The sequence below is a fragment of the Podarcis erhardii genome (genome assembly GCF_964252035.2).
Source record: "Podarcis erhardii genome assembly, chromosome: 11".
NCBI lineage: Eukaryota > Metazoa > Chordata > Lepidosauria > Squamata > Lacertidae > Podarcis > Podarcis erhardii.
Window position 1 is genome coordinate 14,960,663 of NC_138501.1, and position 18,116 is coordinate 14,978,778.

The 18,116-nt window shown below is 41.5% G+C and overlaps 1 protein-coding gene across 5 annotated transcripts in view; it reads right to left on the minus strand.

Moving 5' to 3' along the window:
- Positions 1–18,116, minus strand: part of GRAMD2B (GRAM domain containing 2B) — a 60,376-nt gene that overhangs the window by 18,984 nt on the left and 23,276 nt on the right. For 2 of the 5 annotated variants that reach the window (XM_081880507.1, XM_081880505.1), the window contains exons 1-2: positions 11,451–11,700; positions 6,239–6,295 (exon numbers count right to left, since the gene is read on the minus strand). The exons of 1 other annotated variant lie outside the window; for it this stretch is intronic. In XM_081880507.1, the coding sequence (XP_081736633.1) occupies positions 6,239–6,295; positions 11,451–11,665 (272 nt within the window). In that variant the 5' untranslated portion in view covers positions 11,666–11,700. Of the gene's footprint in view, positions 1–6,238; positions 6,296–11,133; positions 11,402–11,450; positions 11,701–18,116 lie in introns of those variants that run through there. 2 more of the 5 variants (XM_081880506.1, XM_081880509.1) reach the window with 2 other exon arrangements.

The following is an 18,116-nucleotide window of genomic DNA, read 5'->3' on the forward strand; positions in this document are numbered from 1 at the left end:
TAACTTACAGACGGGGACATGCAGGTGTACCCCTGTGCAAGAATTAAGATCCAATGGAAAAGATATAGACATGTAACCCTTAATTTGTTATTCAAACCTGCAGTGCAAATCCCAGCGATTCTCATTGAAAAGAGACAAGAAAATTTGCATTTGCATCCTGTCCTTGATTCCATTAAGTCAAAACAGCTTGATTTAGACCTGGTTGACCTTCTCCACAAAGAGGCATGCTGTTTTTCACAGTGGAACCTAGCCGATAATGTGTGGATTGTAAAACATGCTGGATTAATCATGCAGAAAATCATGCAGAAGAGGAGGACGACGACACCCCCCCCCCCGGACACCCCCTGGTTTCTGCACATGTACGCTGAAGGCTCTTTAGCTCTTTGGAACCTCTTTTATGCCTTTTGTACTATAAACTGGAAATCCATGCCTGACATGGCATTTAAATGGGTATTAGGGGGGTGTCCTTAAAATACAAAAATAAGTTGGAAATCCATTCCTGAAACCCTGATAGCTCAAAGAATGCCCCTGCTTCATGAAATGTAATCTTTATCCAAAACTAATGTTTTGTTTTTAAATATAACCCCTGTATAAATTAATCTTATTACTCTGCATATGAGGTAACTTGCTCTTAACCTTCATTAAGTACCTTGTAGGATAGGCACCTATTTGTCCAGCAGCTGTATGTGTGAAGCTGCACATACTAACTCACAGATAACTATCATAATTTAAAATGATGACTGAATAATTAGGTGATCCAAGAATGGGAAGACATTTCTTCACTTATAGAGTAACATTAATGCCAGGATTACAAAAGCTTTTGCAACAGCAATCTATGTGAGCAATTAAAAACAACAACAACAACCCACAAAAATTATCTAAACAGGAAGTGAAATTTATAACTCATACAAAATAATGATGTATTTTGTAAAAAGAGGAAATTGATTCATCATGGTTAAATCTTGCTCCAGGATATAACTGTCAACTATTTCCAAAGACTTACATGCCACTGTTGACAGCCAATCTATAATGAAACACTAGCCTTTCACATCCTAATACAGTGGTGCCTCGCAAGACGAAATTAATTCGTTCCACGAGTTGCTTCGTCTTGTGATTTTTTTTGTCTTGCGGAGCGTGGATTGCCCGGGTATTAATGGCTTTAAGAAAAATGAAGCAACCCGCAAGATGTTTTTGTCTTGCGAAGCAAGCCCATAGGGAAATTCGTCTTGCGAAGCACCTCGAAAAACGGAAAACCCTTTTGTCTAGCGAGTTTTTCGTCTTGCGAGGCATTCGTCTTGCGGGGCACCACTGTACAATATGTACGTTGCAGATATACTAGTTAGTGGAAACATGCCTACAGTGAAGATGTGTTCACTAAAAGTTACCAGTTTTTTTAAACTAAGGCTATGAAAATAACAACTCACTAACTCTTTAATTTTAGAAAAGCATCAGGAACTATAAAATCTATTTTATATTAAGACACCTGAAAAGAATGCTAATAATCTGATGTGTGAATAAAAGGAGGACTATTCAAAAAAGGACATCCATATACATTTACAGGAGGCAACAAACTACAAAGTGAAAAGCTTTCTTCAAAGTTAAGATTTCAGTGAAATTTGCCCACAATCCAAAATTTATGGATTTTTAAAAATAGTTATCCAAACTATAATGAAGTAGCCTCATGGTTCAGGTAGCAAATGAGAAGACTGGCAAGCTGCATTCCCATCCAACACAGATGGGGCTGCCTGTCACTGCCACCATCACCATAGCTGTCTGCCTCCCCACTGGCTACTATAGCCACTGACACCCACAAGGAGGTGCCATCCCCAGTACTCTAACAGGGCTCTCCTGAACCACCATTCCTCACTCTGAGGAAAGCTTCCTTTCTCAGAGCAAAGCATCGTGGGGATAGTGGCTGTGAAGATTCCTGGATCCACTTCTACATTGTGAGGGTGGCAAATCTTGGTTCAAATTTAAATTTCAAGATGCATTTGACACTGTCATGGGAAACTAGTGGTGGCAGATGTGGTCTCCATGGCCACTTCACCAATAATGCCTCACTCTGAGGAAGGACCCCATCCTCATAGTGAGGCGTCCATTCATTCATTGAGGCCCTCCTCAAACCTGTTGCTTTCCCTCCTTTTTCTTAGGGAAGATCTAATGTAAAATCCATGCCACTGTCAGTGTATCATTTTGGGTTCCTAGTACAGACTTACAACACAAGCACCATGATTCAATTCAGTGTTAGAAACTCAATATAAGCTAAACACTAAATGGCACCTTAAACCTAGGTTACGGTCACCACAATGGAATGTCTATGTGCCTGTTCCTGCCCACCCAATGGAAATTATTGGTTGTCGTCGTCGTTATCATTTGTATGATTTTATATTTTAGAGAACGAATCTCAAAGCCGTTTAAAACACATTAAAACATCAAACAAAACAATCCAGAATAAAACAAATTCAAGCCTCAAGGAAAATATTTCAGATCCTTCTCTAAGTGACGTTTTGCTTTCCCCAGTCTTCAACCTGGCACTCAGAAATCTCTACACGGTCGCAATTGGACCTGTGCCAGTCACAAAATGAGCCCCACACCTGGCTAATTTCTAATACTGATCCAATCCCATTCAATATTACAAATCTTGAAAGAAAAGTTTCTCTTGTGATTCTTAAATTATATTTTCCACATTTCTGGTATTATACCATGGCTCACAATAGGTCCGACTATATCCCTTTTCAGGCATTCAGACTGAAAAGTGCAAAGGGGCCAGTGGGAATTTATGCGGGGAGTCCCACCCCTTTGATGTTGCTGTATCAGCTGGGCTCATTCCCCAACCAATACGTGATCAGTGTTAGTCTTCAGGGAGCTGTCTTACTTGCATATAGGGCTTTCAACATGGGGATGGGAACCCCAACTGTCAGTGATATTTTTGTTAATGCTCCTTGACTGTTACATTGGTCTCTGTAGTATACATGTTCAAATCTCTACTGAAATTTATTTTTGTTTCTCCTCTGTAACTCATCCGGTACTGTAGATCAACAAGTATTTGTTTGTTTGCAAGATGGAATACAGGAAGTGACCCTTTTATTTCTGTGACAATGTCAGAGCCAAATTCAGTATCCATTATACAAGCCGATCCTTTGAAACATGCACAACAATTTAGCATGCCCTCTCTCTGTAGGAAAGGAGAAGATGAAACAACCTGAAGGAAACATATAACAATTTAAGAGATTGGTTTTGTGGAGGTGGTTTCAGGAATTAAGTGGGCAGCTGCTCATTAGATGCACAGCACATTAACTATATTATAGACACATAGTAATTAAGCAGTAGGAGTACCTCTTAATTCTTGACCTGGGAAGGCACTATTCATGCATTTACTCATGTGTACTCCTGGCCCCACTTGCAACCTTTGCATGTTGAGCATGGAGATCTGAAAACCTTTGCACAAGCATCTGCTTGTGAATAGGGACTCCAGCTGATTGACATACCCAGCTGCTTCCATGGATGCCCTCTAGGCAAACAGTTGCTTTCATGAAAGATTCCGTTCAGACCTTTGCACTCGGCATGCAAAAGTGGGGAGAAGCAACAGCGTTACAATGCATGTGCAAGGCTATAATCACAACTCCACACCACCTGCTGCACACAAAAGTCCTACATGTAAGTAAAAGCATGACTAGGGCTATATGTGCATCCAAATGCAGATATAAATAAACAACTCATTTAAAAGAACACAAATCAAACTAACAGTGCAATCCTGTGTGTGTTTATTCAGAAGTAAGTTCCATTCCAGACTGAATGGATCAAGGCAGCAGGCAATCTGCTTGAGTGATATATGCAAATACAAACAAAAACAACACCTCAACAAAAATTTTGAAACCAGAGACTCACCAAAAAATGTCAAAGCCAGTGTGGCATAGCAGTTACAGAGTCTGTCTAGGACCTTGGAGATCAGGGTTCAAATCCTCACTTGGATGTGAGGCTCACTTGGGTGACCTTTGGGTAGTCACTAGCCAAAGGTCAGCGTAACCTATCTCACAGGGTTGCTGTGGGAATTAAATAAGGAGGGGTGAACTCTGTATGCCACCTTGACCTCCTTGGAGAAAAATGTGGGATATAACTGCAACAAACAAGATACAGTGGCACCTTGGTTTAAGAACAGTCCTGTTTACGAATGATTTGGTTTATGAACTCCGCAAAACTGGAAGTAGTGTCCTGGTTTGCGAACCTTACCTCGGTCTAAGAACGGAATCCGAACAGTAGAAGGGCACCAGTGGTGGGAGGCCTCTTTAGGGAAAGCACGCCTCGGTTTAAGAACAGTTTCAGTTTAAGAACGGACTTCCGGAATGGATTAAGTTCGTAAACTGAGGTACCACTGTACTGGTTTCTGTGTAAAACCACACCAGACAGACACTAAAACAACTTTTCTGTCTCAAAACAATGAAGTGAGCCTCTTAACATATAATTAGCAAAAGCTGAGAAGTTTGCCTGTGAGTAATGGGTCAATGGAATCCCATCTGCTCAGCTGACTAATGTGTTCCCATGATCTGCAGGAAATGCAGCAGAATAAAGCTCCGATATTCACTGCAGTGCTCTCACACCAGCTCCTGTGACCTGAATGCTAAGGTGTCCTACCCCAGGGATGTGTAATCTGTGGCCCTCCAGATGTTCTCACAATTCCTTGTCATTGTCCATGCTTACTAGGGCTGATGGAAGTCGGAGTCCAGAACCACTGGGAAGACCCCAGGTTCCCCGTACCTGCTGACTGTTCTAGCAAGAATGGCAGACCAAAATGAGCACAGGCATCAGATCCAATCATGCAGGCAGACGTTGGAGCTCCAAATAAAATACAATGCTCATATGACCTGATTATTTTTAACATAGCAATTATTTAATATAGTCAACGTATCACTATAGATGGATAGAATATAGAATATTATGGAATATTTACAGTAACCATTTTTATAGCAGTGCAGTCAAGTGATTTAACAGAATTAAAGAAATTCTAACAAGGACCCTTATGTGTGGAACCCCACGAGCTGAGTTTCCACTTGCTGTTGTTTGACTTTATAAATGGAATTTCTGTGTGTATCTGTGGTGGGGTTGTTTTTTCACAGTTGTTTACTTTTGCTCATATGACAAGAACAGAGCCTGATTCAAAACACTGTTAGTAGGGTAGCAGACTGCACAAACAGCAGAATTTTCCTGCTTCAAATGTTGCTAGACACACGGGGCGGAGGGAAGAGGTTGGCAAGCACTCTTAAGATCATTTGTGCATAAACCAATCTACACGCTACTAGGTTTGTGGAAATATTTGAGATGCAAATATGTATCCTAGCTACTCTCATGTCTTCCTCTCCCTGTTGTTGTTTCCCTTCCCCAACTTCTGTCTTTTTCACTATCAACTTTTAAAGTCCTTGACCCAGTGACTTCGTATGTTACTTGTTAAATTTCCATGTATATTAATAGCACCTGATACATAATAACATGAACATGGGGAGTTTTGTTTGATTTATATGCCAAATTAATTGTGATGTTTCTGTCCTGGTCTTTTTGGGTGGTAGTGGTTTAGTTTCTATATTGGAAAGAGGACTAGCTCAATTACCAAATATATTATTAACTTATTTCAGTAAGAGTGTCTTCTATAGTGACAAATATTCAGCAAAGGACTGTCTGTGGCCTTTTCATGTGCCCTGTAAGTGGTGCCCCTAAATTTAGATCAATATTCAAAACTCCTATTGTTCTAGGCGCATTTTGCAACAGGGAATTTCACTAGTGCGAGCAGTTTTTGAGCTTTGGGCGAAGTACTGCGCCTAAGATTTCAGATTAAAACTGCAGATTGGAAGGAAAAGAGGACCCTTTTCTGCTTCCCCACCTCCAGCTACTTTCCAAAGACCGGAGAAGAGACCCTCTTAGGAATATTAGGGAGGTGGGCAGGGGAAGGACCAGACCATGTGAAAAATGAACGTAACATTTTAGCTGTAGTTCATTCATTATCAGCTTTGTATTCTTGTTATTAAAAAAGCGCACCCAAATATTCTGTTGTTCTGCCCATAACCTCGTGATCCTTAAAATATTGCAGGACCACAGTTTGCATCAATCACAGACAGCATGTTTAATGGCCAGGGATGATGGGAGTTGTGATTCAACTATGTCTGGTGTGCCACAGGTTCCCTAACTCTGATCTAGATTAGCCTAGAAATTTGCACGATAAAAATAAGTAAACAGCCTGAGCACAAACCTCTGATTATGGGGATGCATCCAGTTACTTTCACATCTAGGGCACAATGATTCCTGACTGCAAGTATGACAAGTTAAAAGGTGTTAAGAGACAATGTAGACTACTTACACTGGATATTTCACATTAGATATAATTTGCCTGCTAATTTTGCCCTCTGTTCAGTTTGGAAATTTTACTTTCAATTTTTATCAAGTATTTTTCAGTTCCTTAGAGCAGGTGTAGTCAATGTGGTGTCCTCCATTTGCTGCTGGATTGCCACCCCTGATCATTCACCATGTTTTCTGGGGCTGATGAGAGCTGGAGTCCAATAGCACGTGGGTGGCATCAAGTTGGCTACTCATGTACATGTTGTCTAACAGTGCAATCCTGTGTACGCCTACTTAGAAGTTAAGCCTCACTGAATTCAGTAGGATTTCCTCAAAGTTAGGGATCAGGGAGAAATTCAAATCAGTTCATGTTTAAAGCTGAATTTATCAAATTCCCACTTTCCAAAGCAATACAAGAACTAAAACATAGTCATCTTTCAAAATTTGCACTTATCTAAATTTTGCAATCCAGTTCTCCATTCCCCCCATGCAATATTAGGAGAAATTGTGCACAGAAATGAATATATTAGTTAAAATAACATATATTTGAAGAAATTGGTGGCAAAAATGTGTACGTTAGTCAAAACTGCATACAATAAATGTGTTTATTTACGATAAATTCATACTAAAAACCTGAAGAATTTGCATGAGGAGTTTAAAAAAGAAAGTTCGCAAATTGCTGCAGAAATGTACAGAACTGAATTTAAGGTTCGAAAAACGATAAACTGAAATTGACAGATCCTTCCATTGCTACTCTCAGCTAACTGTGCCTAGGATTGCAGCATAAGTAGGCCATCACTACAGAATGTGCCAAGCGCTGATCAAACTACAAATTGACAGCAGCATGTTTAATATTATTATTATTATTATTTGCTCCAAGGCGACATAAAAGCTTAGTTGTGTATGTAGTTCTCCGCACAACCTGCCAGGAAAAATATAGGAGGAACACAGCCTGCAAGTAAACACCTGCCACTTTAGATGACACCTGGAATTAAACTGGTGATCTCTAGTGTGAGGCATGATTTGCTGTATTTAGAGTTTAAACGCCTACCTCTCTCCACCTGAGGCTGTAACCTCATCTGGACTGGACACAGAGGTGGAAGCCTAACATGATTGACCATACGTTACAACAGCAGCAGCAGGGCAAGCCACTAAATTTACAAGAAGCTTTGAAGTTCTTCACATTCGCAGAGAGAAACTGACCTTCAAGTGACAGGTTTTTTTACACGGTTAAGTTTCCTGAGACAAATATGTTAGGCATTCATACTCTTTAAGAGCTTTTTTCAGACAAGTGGAAGTCTTCTACATGACAGGTTTTATCCGGATAGAGGAGGAAATGACAAGAGCTAGATAAAAGAAGATAAAAGGCAGAGCAGTAAGCTATGAACCTTCTGGCTCTTTCACCATCACCACTAATCTAGTGCATGCTTGAATAACAGAGTAAACAGGGGACAGAAATTGACAGATGTGATCCTCTACCAAACTCCATTTTGAAGTTATCTTCTTAGAAAACCTGGAAGTGCTGATGCCCCACCTGATGTCTAGAAAGGTATAGGGATGCACCATTTGGCCCCATCTACATCCAAGGACCCTATATCTCCCCGCCCTGCAAGGATCTTTCTACCACGTCTCCCTTTGTAAGAAGGGCAATCTGGTCTCCAGATCTACACTGCTTCACTTATTCTGGCTGCCAATCAATATCCACTAATGTTCAGGGCTTGGATTACAGGGGAGCTAGAGATGGATGGGCCCTCTTATATTTTGTGGTTGCTCCTTTATAGGCTGCTTATAGCCTGTGTTCGCATAGGGCATTCATGCATATGCGAGCTACTGTTTCCATCTGCGCATGCATTTGTGCACCTTCTTCTACACACAAGCTCTTTAAATTTCGTGTCTCCAAAATCTATCTCAGTGGCTCCCATCTAGTGCTTGATGAGATATATTTGTGCTGTGAGTATTAGAATCTTAATACACTGGCACTACTAAGCCCATCAACTGACCCCGGTGCAAATAATAATAATGATGATGATGATGATGATGGAATACCCCACCCATCTGGCTTTGTTTCCCTGGCCACTCTGGGCAGCTTCTAGCAAACTATAACAACATAATAAAACATTAAACATTATAGGTCTGCCTTCAGATGTCTTCTAAAAGTTGTGTAGTTCTTTATCTCTTTGACATCTGATGGGAGGGCATTACACAAGGTGGGTGCCACTGCCGAGAAGGCCCTCTGCCTGGTTCCCTATAACTTCACTTCTTGCGGTGAGGGAACTGCCAGAAGACCTTTGGAGGTGGACCTCAGTGTTCGGGCTGAATGATGGGGGTGGGGATTCCCCAAATAATCAATTATATTGATTATTTCACCATTTCAATTTGTGTGTGTGTGTGTGTGTACAGGATACAAAAACTGACCTATTAATTTGAACTACATCCATTAAAAGAAGTAACACATGGTAGTTCTTCGGAAAACACAATCCAAGATCCTGCTGCAAACAGCACTGGATGCAGTGGGGGTATTTTGCCCCATTGTCCCTGCATCAGTAGCTAGTCTCTCCCCCTGAATTACTCTTCAGCACTCTTGCAGGATGCCCACCACAACATTACAAGCAATACTCAAAGGCTCTCTCAAGGCAGGTTTCTACCAGTCCCTCAAATCCTATCCTGAAGGTTGCCAGACAAGCATTTGACCTAAGCCTTGCAGACTAAGGTGTCAACCATGAGTTGTACCAAAGAGACTTTTCCTTCGGTTGCCTGGCAAATGGAATGGAAGTGTGCAAGTCTATTTTATTTGCCTCTTCTAGATACAAGCCTCTGCTGCCAGACAATGTGTTTGGGGCTATCTAAAACAAGAGCACACATACAGTATAGAAACTGTGTGTCTCTTTTTAAACAAAATTAAATGTAGAAACTGTTAAGCTGTTTTTAATGGCAGAACTTAGCCAGGAAACGGCGAATTTATCAAATGCCTCTACTGAACATGCCAAGTAGAGGAGTAGCAACCAAGGCTGAAGGCAGATTCCAGACAATCCTGAATCCCAGCCAGTGCCATATCTCAAATTAAGCTCTGTCGATGATTTAGAAAATTACATCTTACAACTGGGTAGAAATCCTACAGAGAATGCAAGATTTAATTCATAACTTAATTATAGCTGAATTAGCCATTGACATGAACGTCAACTATCTAGGACATGTCTACACACGTATTTCCTTTGCTGTCACATTTTAAATCAGTGTCCAAATAAACGAGGCATCCTGTTGCATCAATTCAAGCTGCCATACTACCTACCTACCCAGAGCTTTGTATAGTTTAGCTTTCTTATGCTGTGTTCACCTATATGTCCGAATATAAAACAAATCCCTACGATGCCACCCAGCCCAATCCAAGCCTCAGTTCTCTATGTAAGAAACAGACCAAGGAACAGCACGTTTGTGTCTATTTATTACCAAGTGTTAAGTGGCGACTGGCAAACGTGTGAGATGGATCATAAATCAAGCCACAGTCTGAATGCTTATCACCTGGTAAATATGTACAGTGCTTATGATGGAGCCAATTTGCAATGAAGAACTATCCAGTAAAAAGTTACTGATTTATGTAACAGACTGATTTATGCAACAGACTGAACCAAACTTAGCATAATGGACTTTTACACGCCATCCCACTACAAGCTTGGAGCACCACTGTTACACTCATCAAACCACCTAAACCATCTTGTTGCAGCCTCTTTGGGGGAGAGCACCACATCCCATTCCATTGCTGTGACAAATCAAAACCACTCTGTACTAACCAATTTGGGCAACCTTTTGAACTACACAAATAGCCAGACAGGGCTGTGGCCCCCAAACGAGTTAAATATAAATATGAACAAAAATTGCCACAACGACCAATTCCCACAAACACTGGCAAAACCAGCATGAGAGCGCTGTGGCTTAGTTCTGAGAAGTTACTTCTGTACAAAGAACACAAACGTCAAGTCAGACAAGTGGCAGAGCAGTCCGCAGAAAACTTGTCTGAGGATTGGAATGCTTTTGCAGAACATCTGAAGAGCCATTAGAATTGCACAAAAATGTGAGCAGCATTTGAAATATCAGCAACAGTAGAGAGTGATTAAGGCTAATAACTCAGGATGTATGTGTGTGTGTGTGTGTGTGTGTGTGTGTGTGTTCATACACGCATAGAAGGAGTGTTAAAATACACAGCATTAAAGGATAATCATAGACAGGGTTGCCATATTTCAAACAGGGAAAATCCGGACAGAAAAGTTGGCAGATTGTTGAGCTTTCTCTTGTTTTGGGGGGGTGGGGCTTTCTTAGTTTTGCTCAGTCATTGAACTTTTTCCTTTTTGGGGGGTGGGGGGCACAGTTGTTGAGCTCTTTTTAGTTATGTTTTGCGCAGTTGTTGCAAAATCGCAAAAAAAGAGAGAGCTACCTAACATACACCACCATGCAGGGGTGTGTGTGTTTTTAATGGTCAACCATGATTCATCAAAGCTATTGCTAATGGCAAAGTATTTGCATATGCTTTTTTTAAAAAAAATAACTTTTCCATAAAGTCCCCCCTTCAAAAAGGTTCCTCTCTCCCCCACCCTCCCAAAAAGAAAGCGCACATCCCCTTGTGACAGGGTGGCCACGTGTCCTCCCCCCCCCCTGTCCCCGTCCCCTACATGTCCCCCTTTCCCCCCCCCAGGGGTCCAACTTGGAGAGACTTATTTTGAGCGGCCGTCCGAAGCGTCCTGTGGGAAAAGATGGCCAGCCTGGCGAGGGGAACAGGTGGCTGCAGCTACGTGGTGGTGAGGAAAGGCTACTTACTGGGTCAAGGCAGCTTTTTCCTTTTTAGCGGCGGCCGCCCCGTCGTGCTGGAGGTCAGTCATGAGGAGGAGCACCATTCGGAAAGGGGAAGCCGAACTCCCGTTTCCCCCCTCACGGCCAACCCACTCCTGGCGGGGGCTAGAAACTTTCGCCCCCTTCCCCTCCTCCCTGCTTCCCGTCACCTCACGACGCTCCGCATCCTCCGAGGAAGAAAAGAAAGAAGGAGAGAAAGAGAGAAGAGGAGGAGGAGGAGGAGGAGGAGAAGTTTCGCAGCCCCGCCCCCCCCACCGCCCCGCGCGCGCCTCAGCCTCGCTAACCTGAGCGAGTTTCGACCGGTCTCCGTTCGCGACCGAGGAGGAGAAAGGGAGGGAAAGCCCCGTCCCATTCTCAACCCGCAGAGCGAGTCCCGGCGAGGCTGGAGGGAAAGAGGAGGAGGAGGAGGAAGAAGAAAGGAAACCGGCCTGACGAGCTCCTCTGAGAGGGAGCCGGTGGCCCAAAACGTGCCCGGGAAGAGCGCGGCAGCGCGGGGCATGTCGGGTATTCACCGCGCGAGAACGTTCCAGAAGGCGGCGGTTTGGGGTGGGGTGGGGTGGGGTGGGGGGGCGAGCTGTCCCCGTTGGCTGCGGAAAGGCCTCGTGAGGGGAAGGGCCTTCGTTCGGATTTTCCCGCCATTTTGTTTTTGAGGAGGGGGATGGTGATTTTGAGGGGAAAAGAAAAGAAAAATGCTCAACAACTTCTTAGGGGTGGGTCTAAAAATAAATAAACCTCGAAAGCTTTTGGGGTTTCCTTGAAAGAAACTAAAGCACAGCCGTTTTGGGGATTTCCAGGGGAAAAAACAACTCAACCATGTTGGGAGGGCTTCCCGAAAAGGAAAAAAACCCTCAACAACTTTTGGGGTGTCCTGGTTTTTACTTTTAGAAATACGGCAACCCTAGCTGCTTATTTCGTTCGGTTTAAAGTTGCCGTATTTCCAAAAGTAAAGTTCCAGACACCTGCAAAGTTTCCTTTTTGAGGGGTGCCAACAAAGTTGATGAGCTGTTGTTATTATTATTATTATTATTATTATTATTATTATTATTATTATTATTATTATTTTAAGGAACGCACCACCAAAACTGGGTACAAACCCAAACCTCCCACCAAAATTGTGGTTTTCAACTTCGGGGTTTCCCCCCCTGACGCCGTGCTTACACACGAAAACCAGGAATTACCTGACATGTGGCAAGCCTAGTTCCATTTCTGGATTGCTTTCAGTGAAACACCTCGAAGCACTTCCACAATATAAGCATGGGGACATACCCTCCAGTTGCTCCAGCCGCTCTGGGCAGCTTCCAACAGAATTAATAACACAATAAAACATTTAAAGCAACCTCCCCGTACAGGGCTGCCTTCAGATGGCATGGAGGTGGGATAACTCCATCCCTCCAACATTTCTCAGAATAAAATAGGGATTTTTGGAATTTTAATTTGGACAAAGATGGGAAGTATTACTAAAGACACTTGCTGGTTGTCCAAAATTACTGAATATTTCAGATGATGCCAATGCAGATACATTGTCAAAAGAATATATATGATATTGGCAGCACAAATAGTAATTGTGACTCAGTGGAAAACAGCCCAAAATCTTGCACTGGACTGGATGCTTGATAACACTCAATCTGGAATATAGCCATAACAGAGAAAATCACACATTATTTCAGATTTCAATAAAACACTTTTTATACAATTGGGCATTCTTTTGTGACATATAACCCTCATGGCAAATCTGAAGCTATACTTGATGATCTGATAACACCAATAGTCTTCTCTTGGAGTTTGTTATTTTAACTCACATGCAACTCATGCCTATTTTACAGTTTTTCATCTTTGGATATTCATTTGTTGTTAACTGTTGATTTAAAAAACCTTTGTCAAAAAACAAAACAAAAACCCTTTACCGAAACCCACAAACAGGCATTTAAAAACATGGTATGTCATGGGAAGATGTTCCAAAATGTAAGCTCAGTTTCTCCATTCTACAGAGTAGACCTTTTGATAAGATGCTATCTTCAGGAGACCGTCTCCTGTGGAGTAGAGTAACCCCTTGGATATATAAGGCGTAAGATGATCTTTTAGATAACCTTGTCCAAAGCTGTATAGGGCTTTGTATACCACCAGCACCTTGAACTTAGCTAAACTGGTAGACAGTGCTCACATCCAACTTGGCTTGAATGACACAATGTCAACAGAAGCATGTGTATTGATGTTGCTCTCAGGCCAAGTGTCATTAGCCTGGTTTCATTATAAGTCCATTTCTCCCCTGCCCATGCATTTTGCCTCTCTAACAGCTGCTAGAGAACCAAACACTTTTTAAACAGGTGAATTTCTCCTTTTTAAAATATCTCTATGCCCGAAAAAGCTTGACTCACTAACTGCTTGTGCACCAGGGGGCTGTTAAGAGCCCTATCAGAAATCAAAATAGGGGCCCTTGTGTCTTTTCTTAAGGAATCCACAAGGTTGCATTTTCTGATCCCCAACCCCACTCCACTCCTTGATGAATGTCATATCTGATCATGCTACTGGTTCCTGGATTACATTACCTTCAGTTGCTTCAATAACACCAGGTTGCATAGCTTCCACAACACCAGTTTGAGGATGCTTGAGGAATTCATATATTGCAAATTGAACTGACCCAGCCCCCAAGCTCCTCAGCTAATGTATGAACTGAAAAATAGTTCTCCACCAGACTTTTCCTGAATACAGGTGACTCTTGACTTATGCTGGGGTTATGTTCTGGGCATAGTGCCTAAAGCCCAAACCAGGTATTGTCATAACACATTGGGTTCAATGGCAGGTGGGATTGCTAAAGTCTTTTTTCCTTTTTGATTTTCTTCCCTTTTTTGCCAAGCCTGTAAAGCTGAATGTGCACAAGTTAAATGCGCTTAAGTTGCGGGTTACTTCTACTGCAATAGTTCTTCGCCCAAAACATTATGAAAACAACTTTTAAAATGTTTATTTTGGGATTATATATATATATATATATATATATATATATATATATATATATACCTGTTTGGAAAGTCATATCTGATACATATGTAAATGCAAATTATTGTTAATATTTTATTTATTAAAATATTTATAGACCACTATTTCATAAAAAGTGCCTTACGACAAGAATACTTAAAACTATATTGTAAAACCATATTAAAAAGTTAAAAACAGACATTGATTAACCATTGTGGAGAGATTTATTCTTTATTGCCTGGATAAGCTTGACGGAATAGAAAAGTTTTCAGCAGGTGTTTAAAAGCTAAAGCAATTTAAAAATCTGCAGATGAATGTGGGCATAGAATGGAATGGACTTATGGCTGTACACATGTGAAAGTGTGAATAACGATGACAAAATTATGCTCCGCAACATGTCCATTGAATGAGATGTGCTCCCAGGAAGGTGACTATAGGACTGCAGCCTTAGACACTGTGGTTGTATTAATCTTGGATAAAACCTGGCAAATCATTTTAATCTTGAGATTGTGCCAGCGGCGACAAACAGGAAGCAGAATCCCCAGTACTCTATTTGCATTACAGTGGTACCTCGGGTTACAGATGCTTTAGGTTACTTACGCTTCAGGTTACAGATTCCGCTAACCCAGAAATAGTACCTCGGGTTAAGAACTTTGCTTCAGGATGAGAACAGAAATTGCGGGGCGGCAGCGTGGTTGCAGCAGGAAGCCCCATTAGCTAAAGTGGTACCTCAGGTAAAGAACAGTTTCAGGTTAAGAACGGACCTCCAGAACGAATTAAGTTCTTAACCCGAGGTACAACTGTATTGTATCATCAAGTTAACTGACTTTGTTCACTGAATTAATGAAGCACTGACATATGCTGAAAATAATTTTTCAGCAATTTCTCCAAATCCCATACAGGGGAAAAAGCACTATAAATAAATCAAAACTTATAAGAAGACAAAAGAAAAAAAAATGCTATGTAAAATTGCAAAGAAACATTCTTTGCTCTCAGATGCCATCTGGTTTTGTATGTTTATAGCACATTCAAAGGGCTGGATTTTTTAGATTTTTTTTTTTACTAATGTAGCTGAGCCCCTAGTCTGTTTTATTCCAGATTAAAGAATTTGGGAACGCTCTCACATCCAAAAATAGGGTTTAAGAGGATTGCCAACTTTTCAACAATATTTCATTTATTTATTTCTAAAGCTGGCATCATACTGACTGGCTCAAGAGGTTCCCATGATGTATTAACATACAGTATTAAAATGGTATTGAATTAATGTAAAAATAAAAATAAATTTAAAGGAACCAGCACCCAAATCCAGCTGGCAGGTGAATATACTGTTGCTTGTGAATGACTCATTAAACACTTGAAGTTCCTTAAAACACTTGTGTAACTTCATTGAATCCATTGCAGAGTCACGCATATCCTAATGTGCAATTTCCTGTGTCTCGTTTTTCTTGTTCTCCTTGTATGTGGCTTATTCTTTTAACGTGTCAGAACATACACTTACATATTCCTGTTACATTTATTTATTTATTTATTTATTTATCTTTAGTCCCTGTCTGGCAATAAAATTTATTTCCCCTACATAACATTGAGCAACTACAGTATAATAACAGTATTTCCCTTAGCATGCATAAGTCTCCAAAATACTTTTTTTGTGCTATGGTTGCAATGGACAGGGGAAATGTTCATTCTTCACCATCCGGCCTTTCGGATTCTGATGTCACATTGTTATTCTCCGCCTCCTCCTTCACAAATGGTTCTTTGATGACAGTAAAATGAGAGGCATCTCTGGAGGGGACGGGGTCTCCTCGTTCTGTGATAATAGATTCCTCAAGTCCTGCTGCTGTCAGCTCAAAACAAATTCCTTCCAGTAGCACCTTAAAGACCAACTAAGTCAGTTCTTGGTATGAGCTTTCGTGTGCATGCACACTTCTTCAGATACACTGAAACAGAAGTTTCCAAACAAGATATCAGTCTGTACCTGTGCAAGTTTCTTGGTGAGGTTGATGGACTTCCATTTCATGCGGCTCAATGTGGTGCCTTCCATAGTTCCAGTTACAGATAGGTAGCCGTGTTGGTCTGCCATAGTCAAAACAAAACAAATTCCTTCCAGTAGCACCTTAAAGACCAACTAAGTCAGTTCTTGGTATGAGCTTTCGTGTGCATGCACACTTCTTCAGATACACTGAAACAGAAGTTTCCAGACAAGATATCAGTCTGTACCTGTGCAAGTTTCTTGGTGAGGTTGATGGACTTCCATTTCATGCGGCTCAATGTGGTGCCTTCCATAGTTCCAGTTACAGATAGGTAGCCGTGTTGGTCTGCCATAGTCAAAACAAATTTCTTCCAGTAGCACCTTAAAGACCAACTAAGTCAGTTCTTGGTATGAGCTTTCGTGTGCATGCACACTTCTTCAGATACACTGAAACAGAAGGGTTAACGTTGAAGGACTTAAAACAACTCGGCTTCATTCTGCTTTGCTTTATTCTGCTTTGCTGTATAGTTGCAATTCTATACACTTGGGGGTGTTATTGTTTTCATTTTGATTATGTATTTTGCGGTTTAATATTTTGATTTCGTACTGTGAACCGTCCTGAGACCTCTGGGTATAGGGCGGTTTATAAATTCTAATAACAATACACTTAACTCTTAAGCACTCCTCGTGCATTCAGCTGAATGTGTGAAACGGCAATTGGGAGCCATCGGCCCTTCACCCTCAGTGATGCTCTTGAATGCCCTTCCCTGCTGCCGGAATGGGAACCTTCAACAATAAGGAAACCCTGTGTGCAGTAGCGCTGGTTTTTAACATTGTGGCATAGCACCTACCCACCCTAATTTGCAATATAGTCCAGGTAAAAAAGTATGAAATATGGACTTTGAACCAGTTTGGGATGATATATCGCCCAGTCCTAACACACATCATGATTTGCAATATATTGCCAGGTCAGAAATTATGAAAACGATATCATGATATGGACTTTGAACCTGTTTGGGATGATATATCGATATATTGCCCAGCCCCAATGGGCAGGTGAAGCAGCTCCATTCTAAAGTTGATAATGCATTGGTCAGGGGTGTGCCTGGTGCATAGCATCATTGAGGGGGAGAGTTTACCCTGTGCTTTTCCCCTTTGCACATTCAGACTGAGTGCCTATAAAGTTTTGCTTGGAAAACCCTCTGAGCTTCATAGGAGAGCTGGGAAGCTGGGCCATTCCATATCTACAAAACAAACCCAATTGAGCTCTTCCTATCCCATGGCGTCAACTGACTGGATATTCAGGAAGGCCGCTACTGAAACCTACCTGGCCTCTTGAAGCCAACATTCAGCCTGCAAGGCTTGCAGTCAGAAGACAGTGCTGGTGACACAGATGACAACGTTTGGTGTCTGACTGCTAGGAGCCCTGGTCAAGATGCCCCTACACCCAGCACATTGCATTAGCAAAATTATCCTATTTGTTACAGGAAACAACTTTTACTTTGCACACGGGCTCAGACCTGGTGCCTTCTGATTCCAAGTCAATAAACCAGAGTACAGATGCATAAAAGAGTCTTTGCCCTGGGCCTATCAGAATAGTTTAATTCTTAGTATATTTGCTTTGTCCACTATGGTCCTGCAAAGAACTTTGAAACTTAATAGTCTGCACAATTGCACTATTGGTCCAATAAAACAGATTAGCTAACCCTGCTTTATCTCCATTGTGTGTGTATATGGATTCATTGAACTCACATGAAGTCCATCCAAATACCTCTCTTCCCTTAGGAAGCTAAGCATTGGAGGTAATATATTAACAGTCCTTGCAGTGCTCTCTGACAAACAGAGGCTGCAGGCAGCTGTTGTGTAGTATATTATACAGCAGGGGTAGTCAGCATGGCACATGCCAACATTTCTCTGATGATAATAGGGACATCCTATCCCAGAATAATAATGACAATAATTTTATTATTTATACCCCACCCATCTGACTGGGTTGCCCTAGTCACTC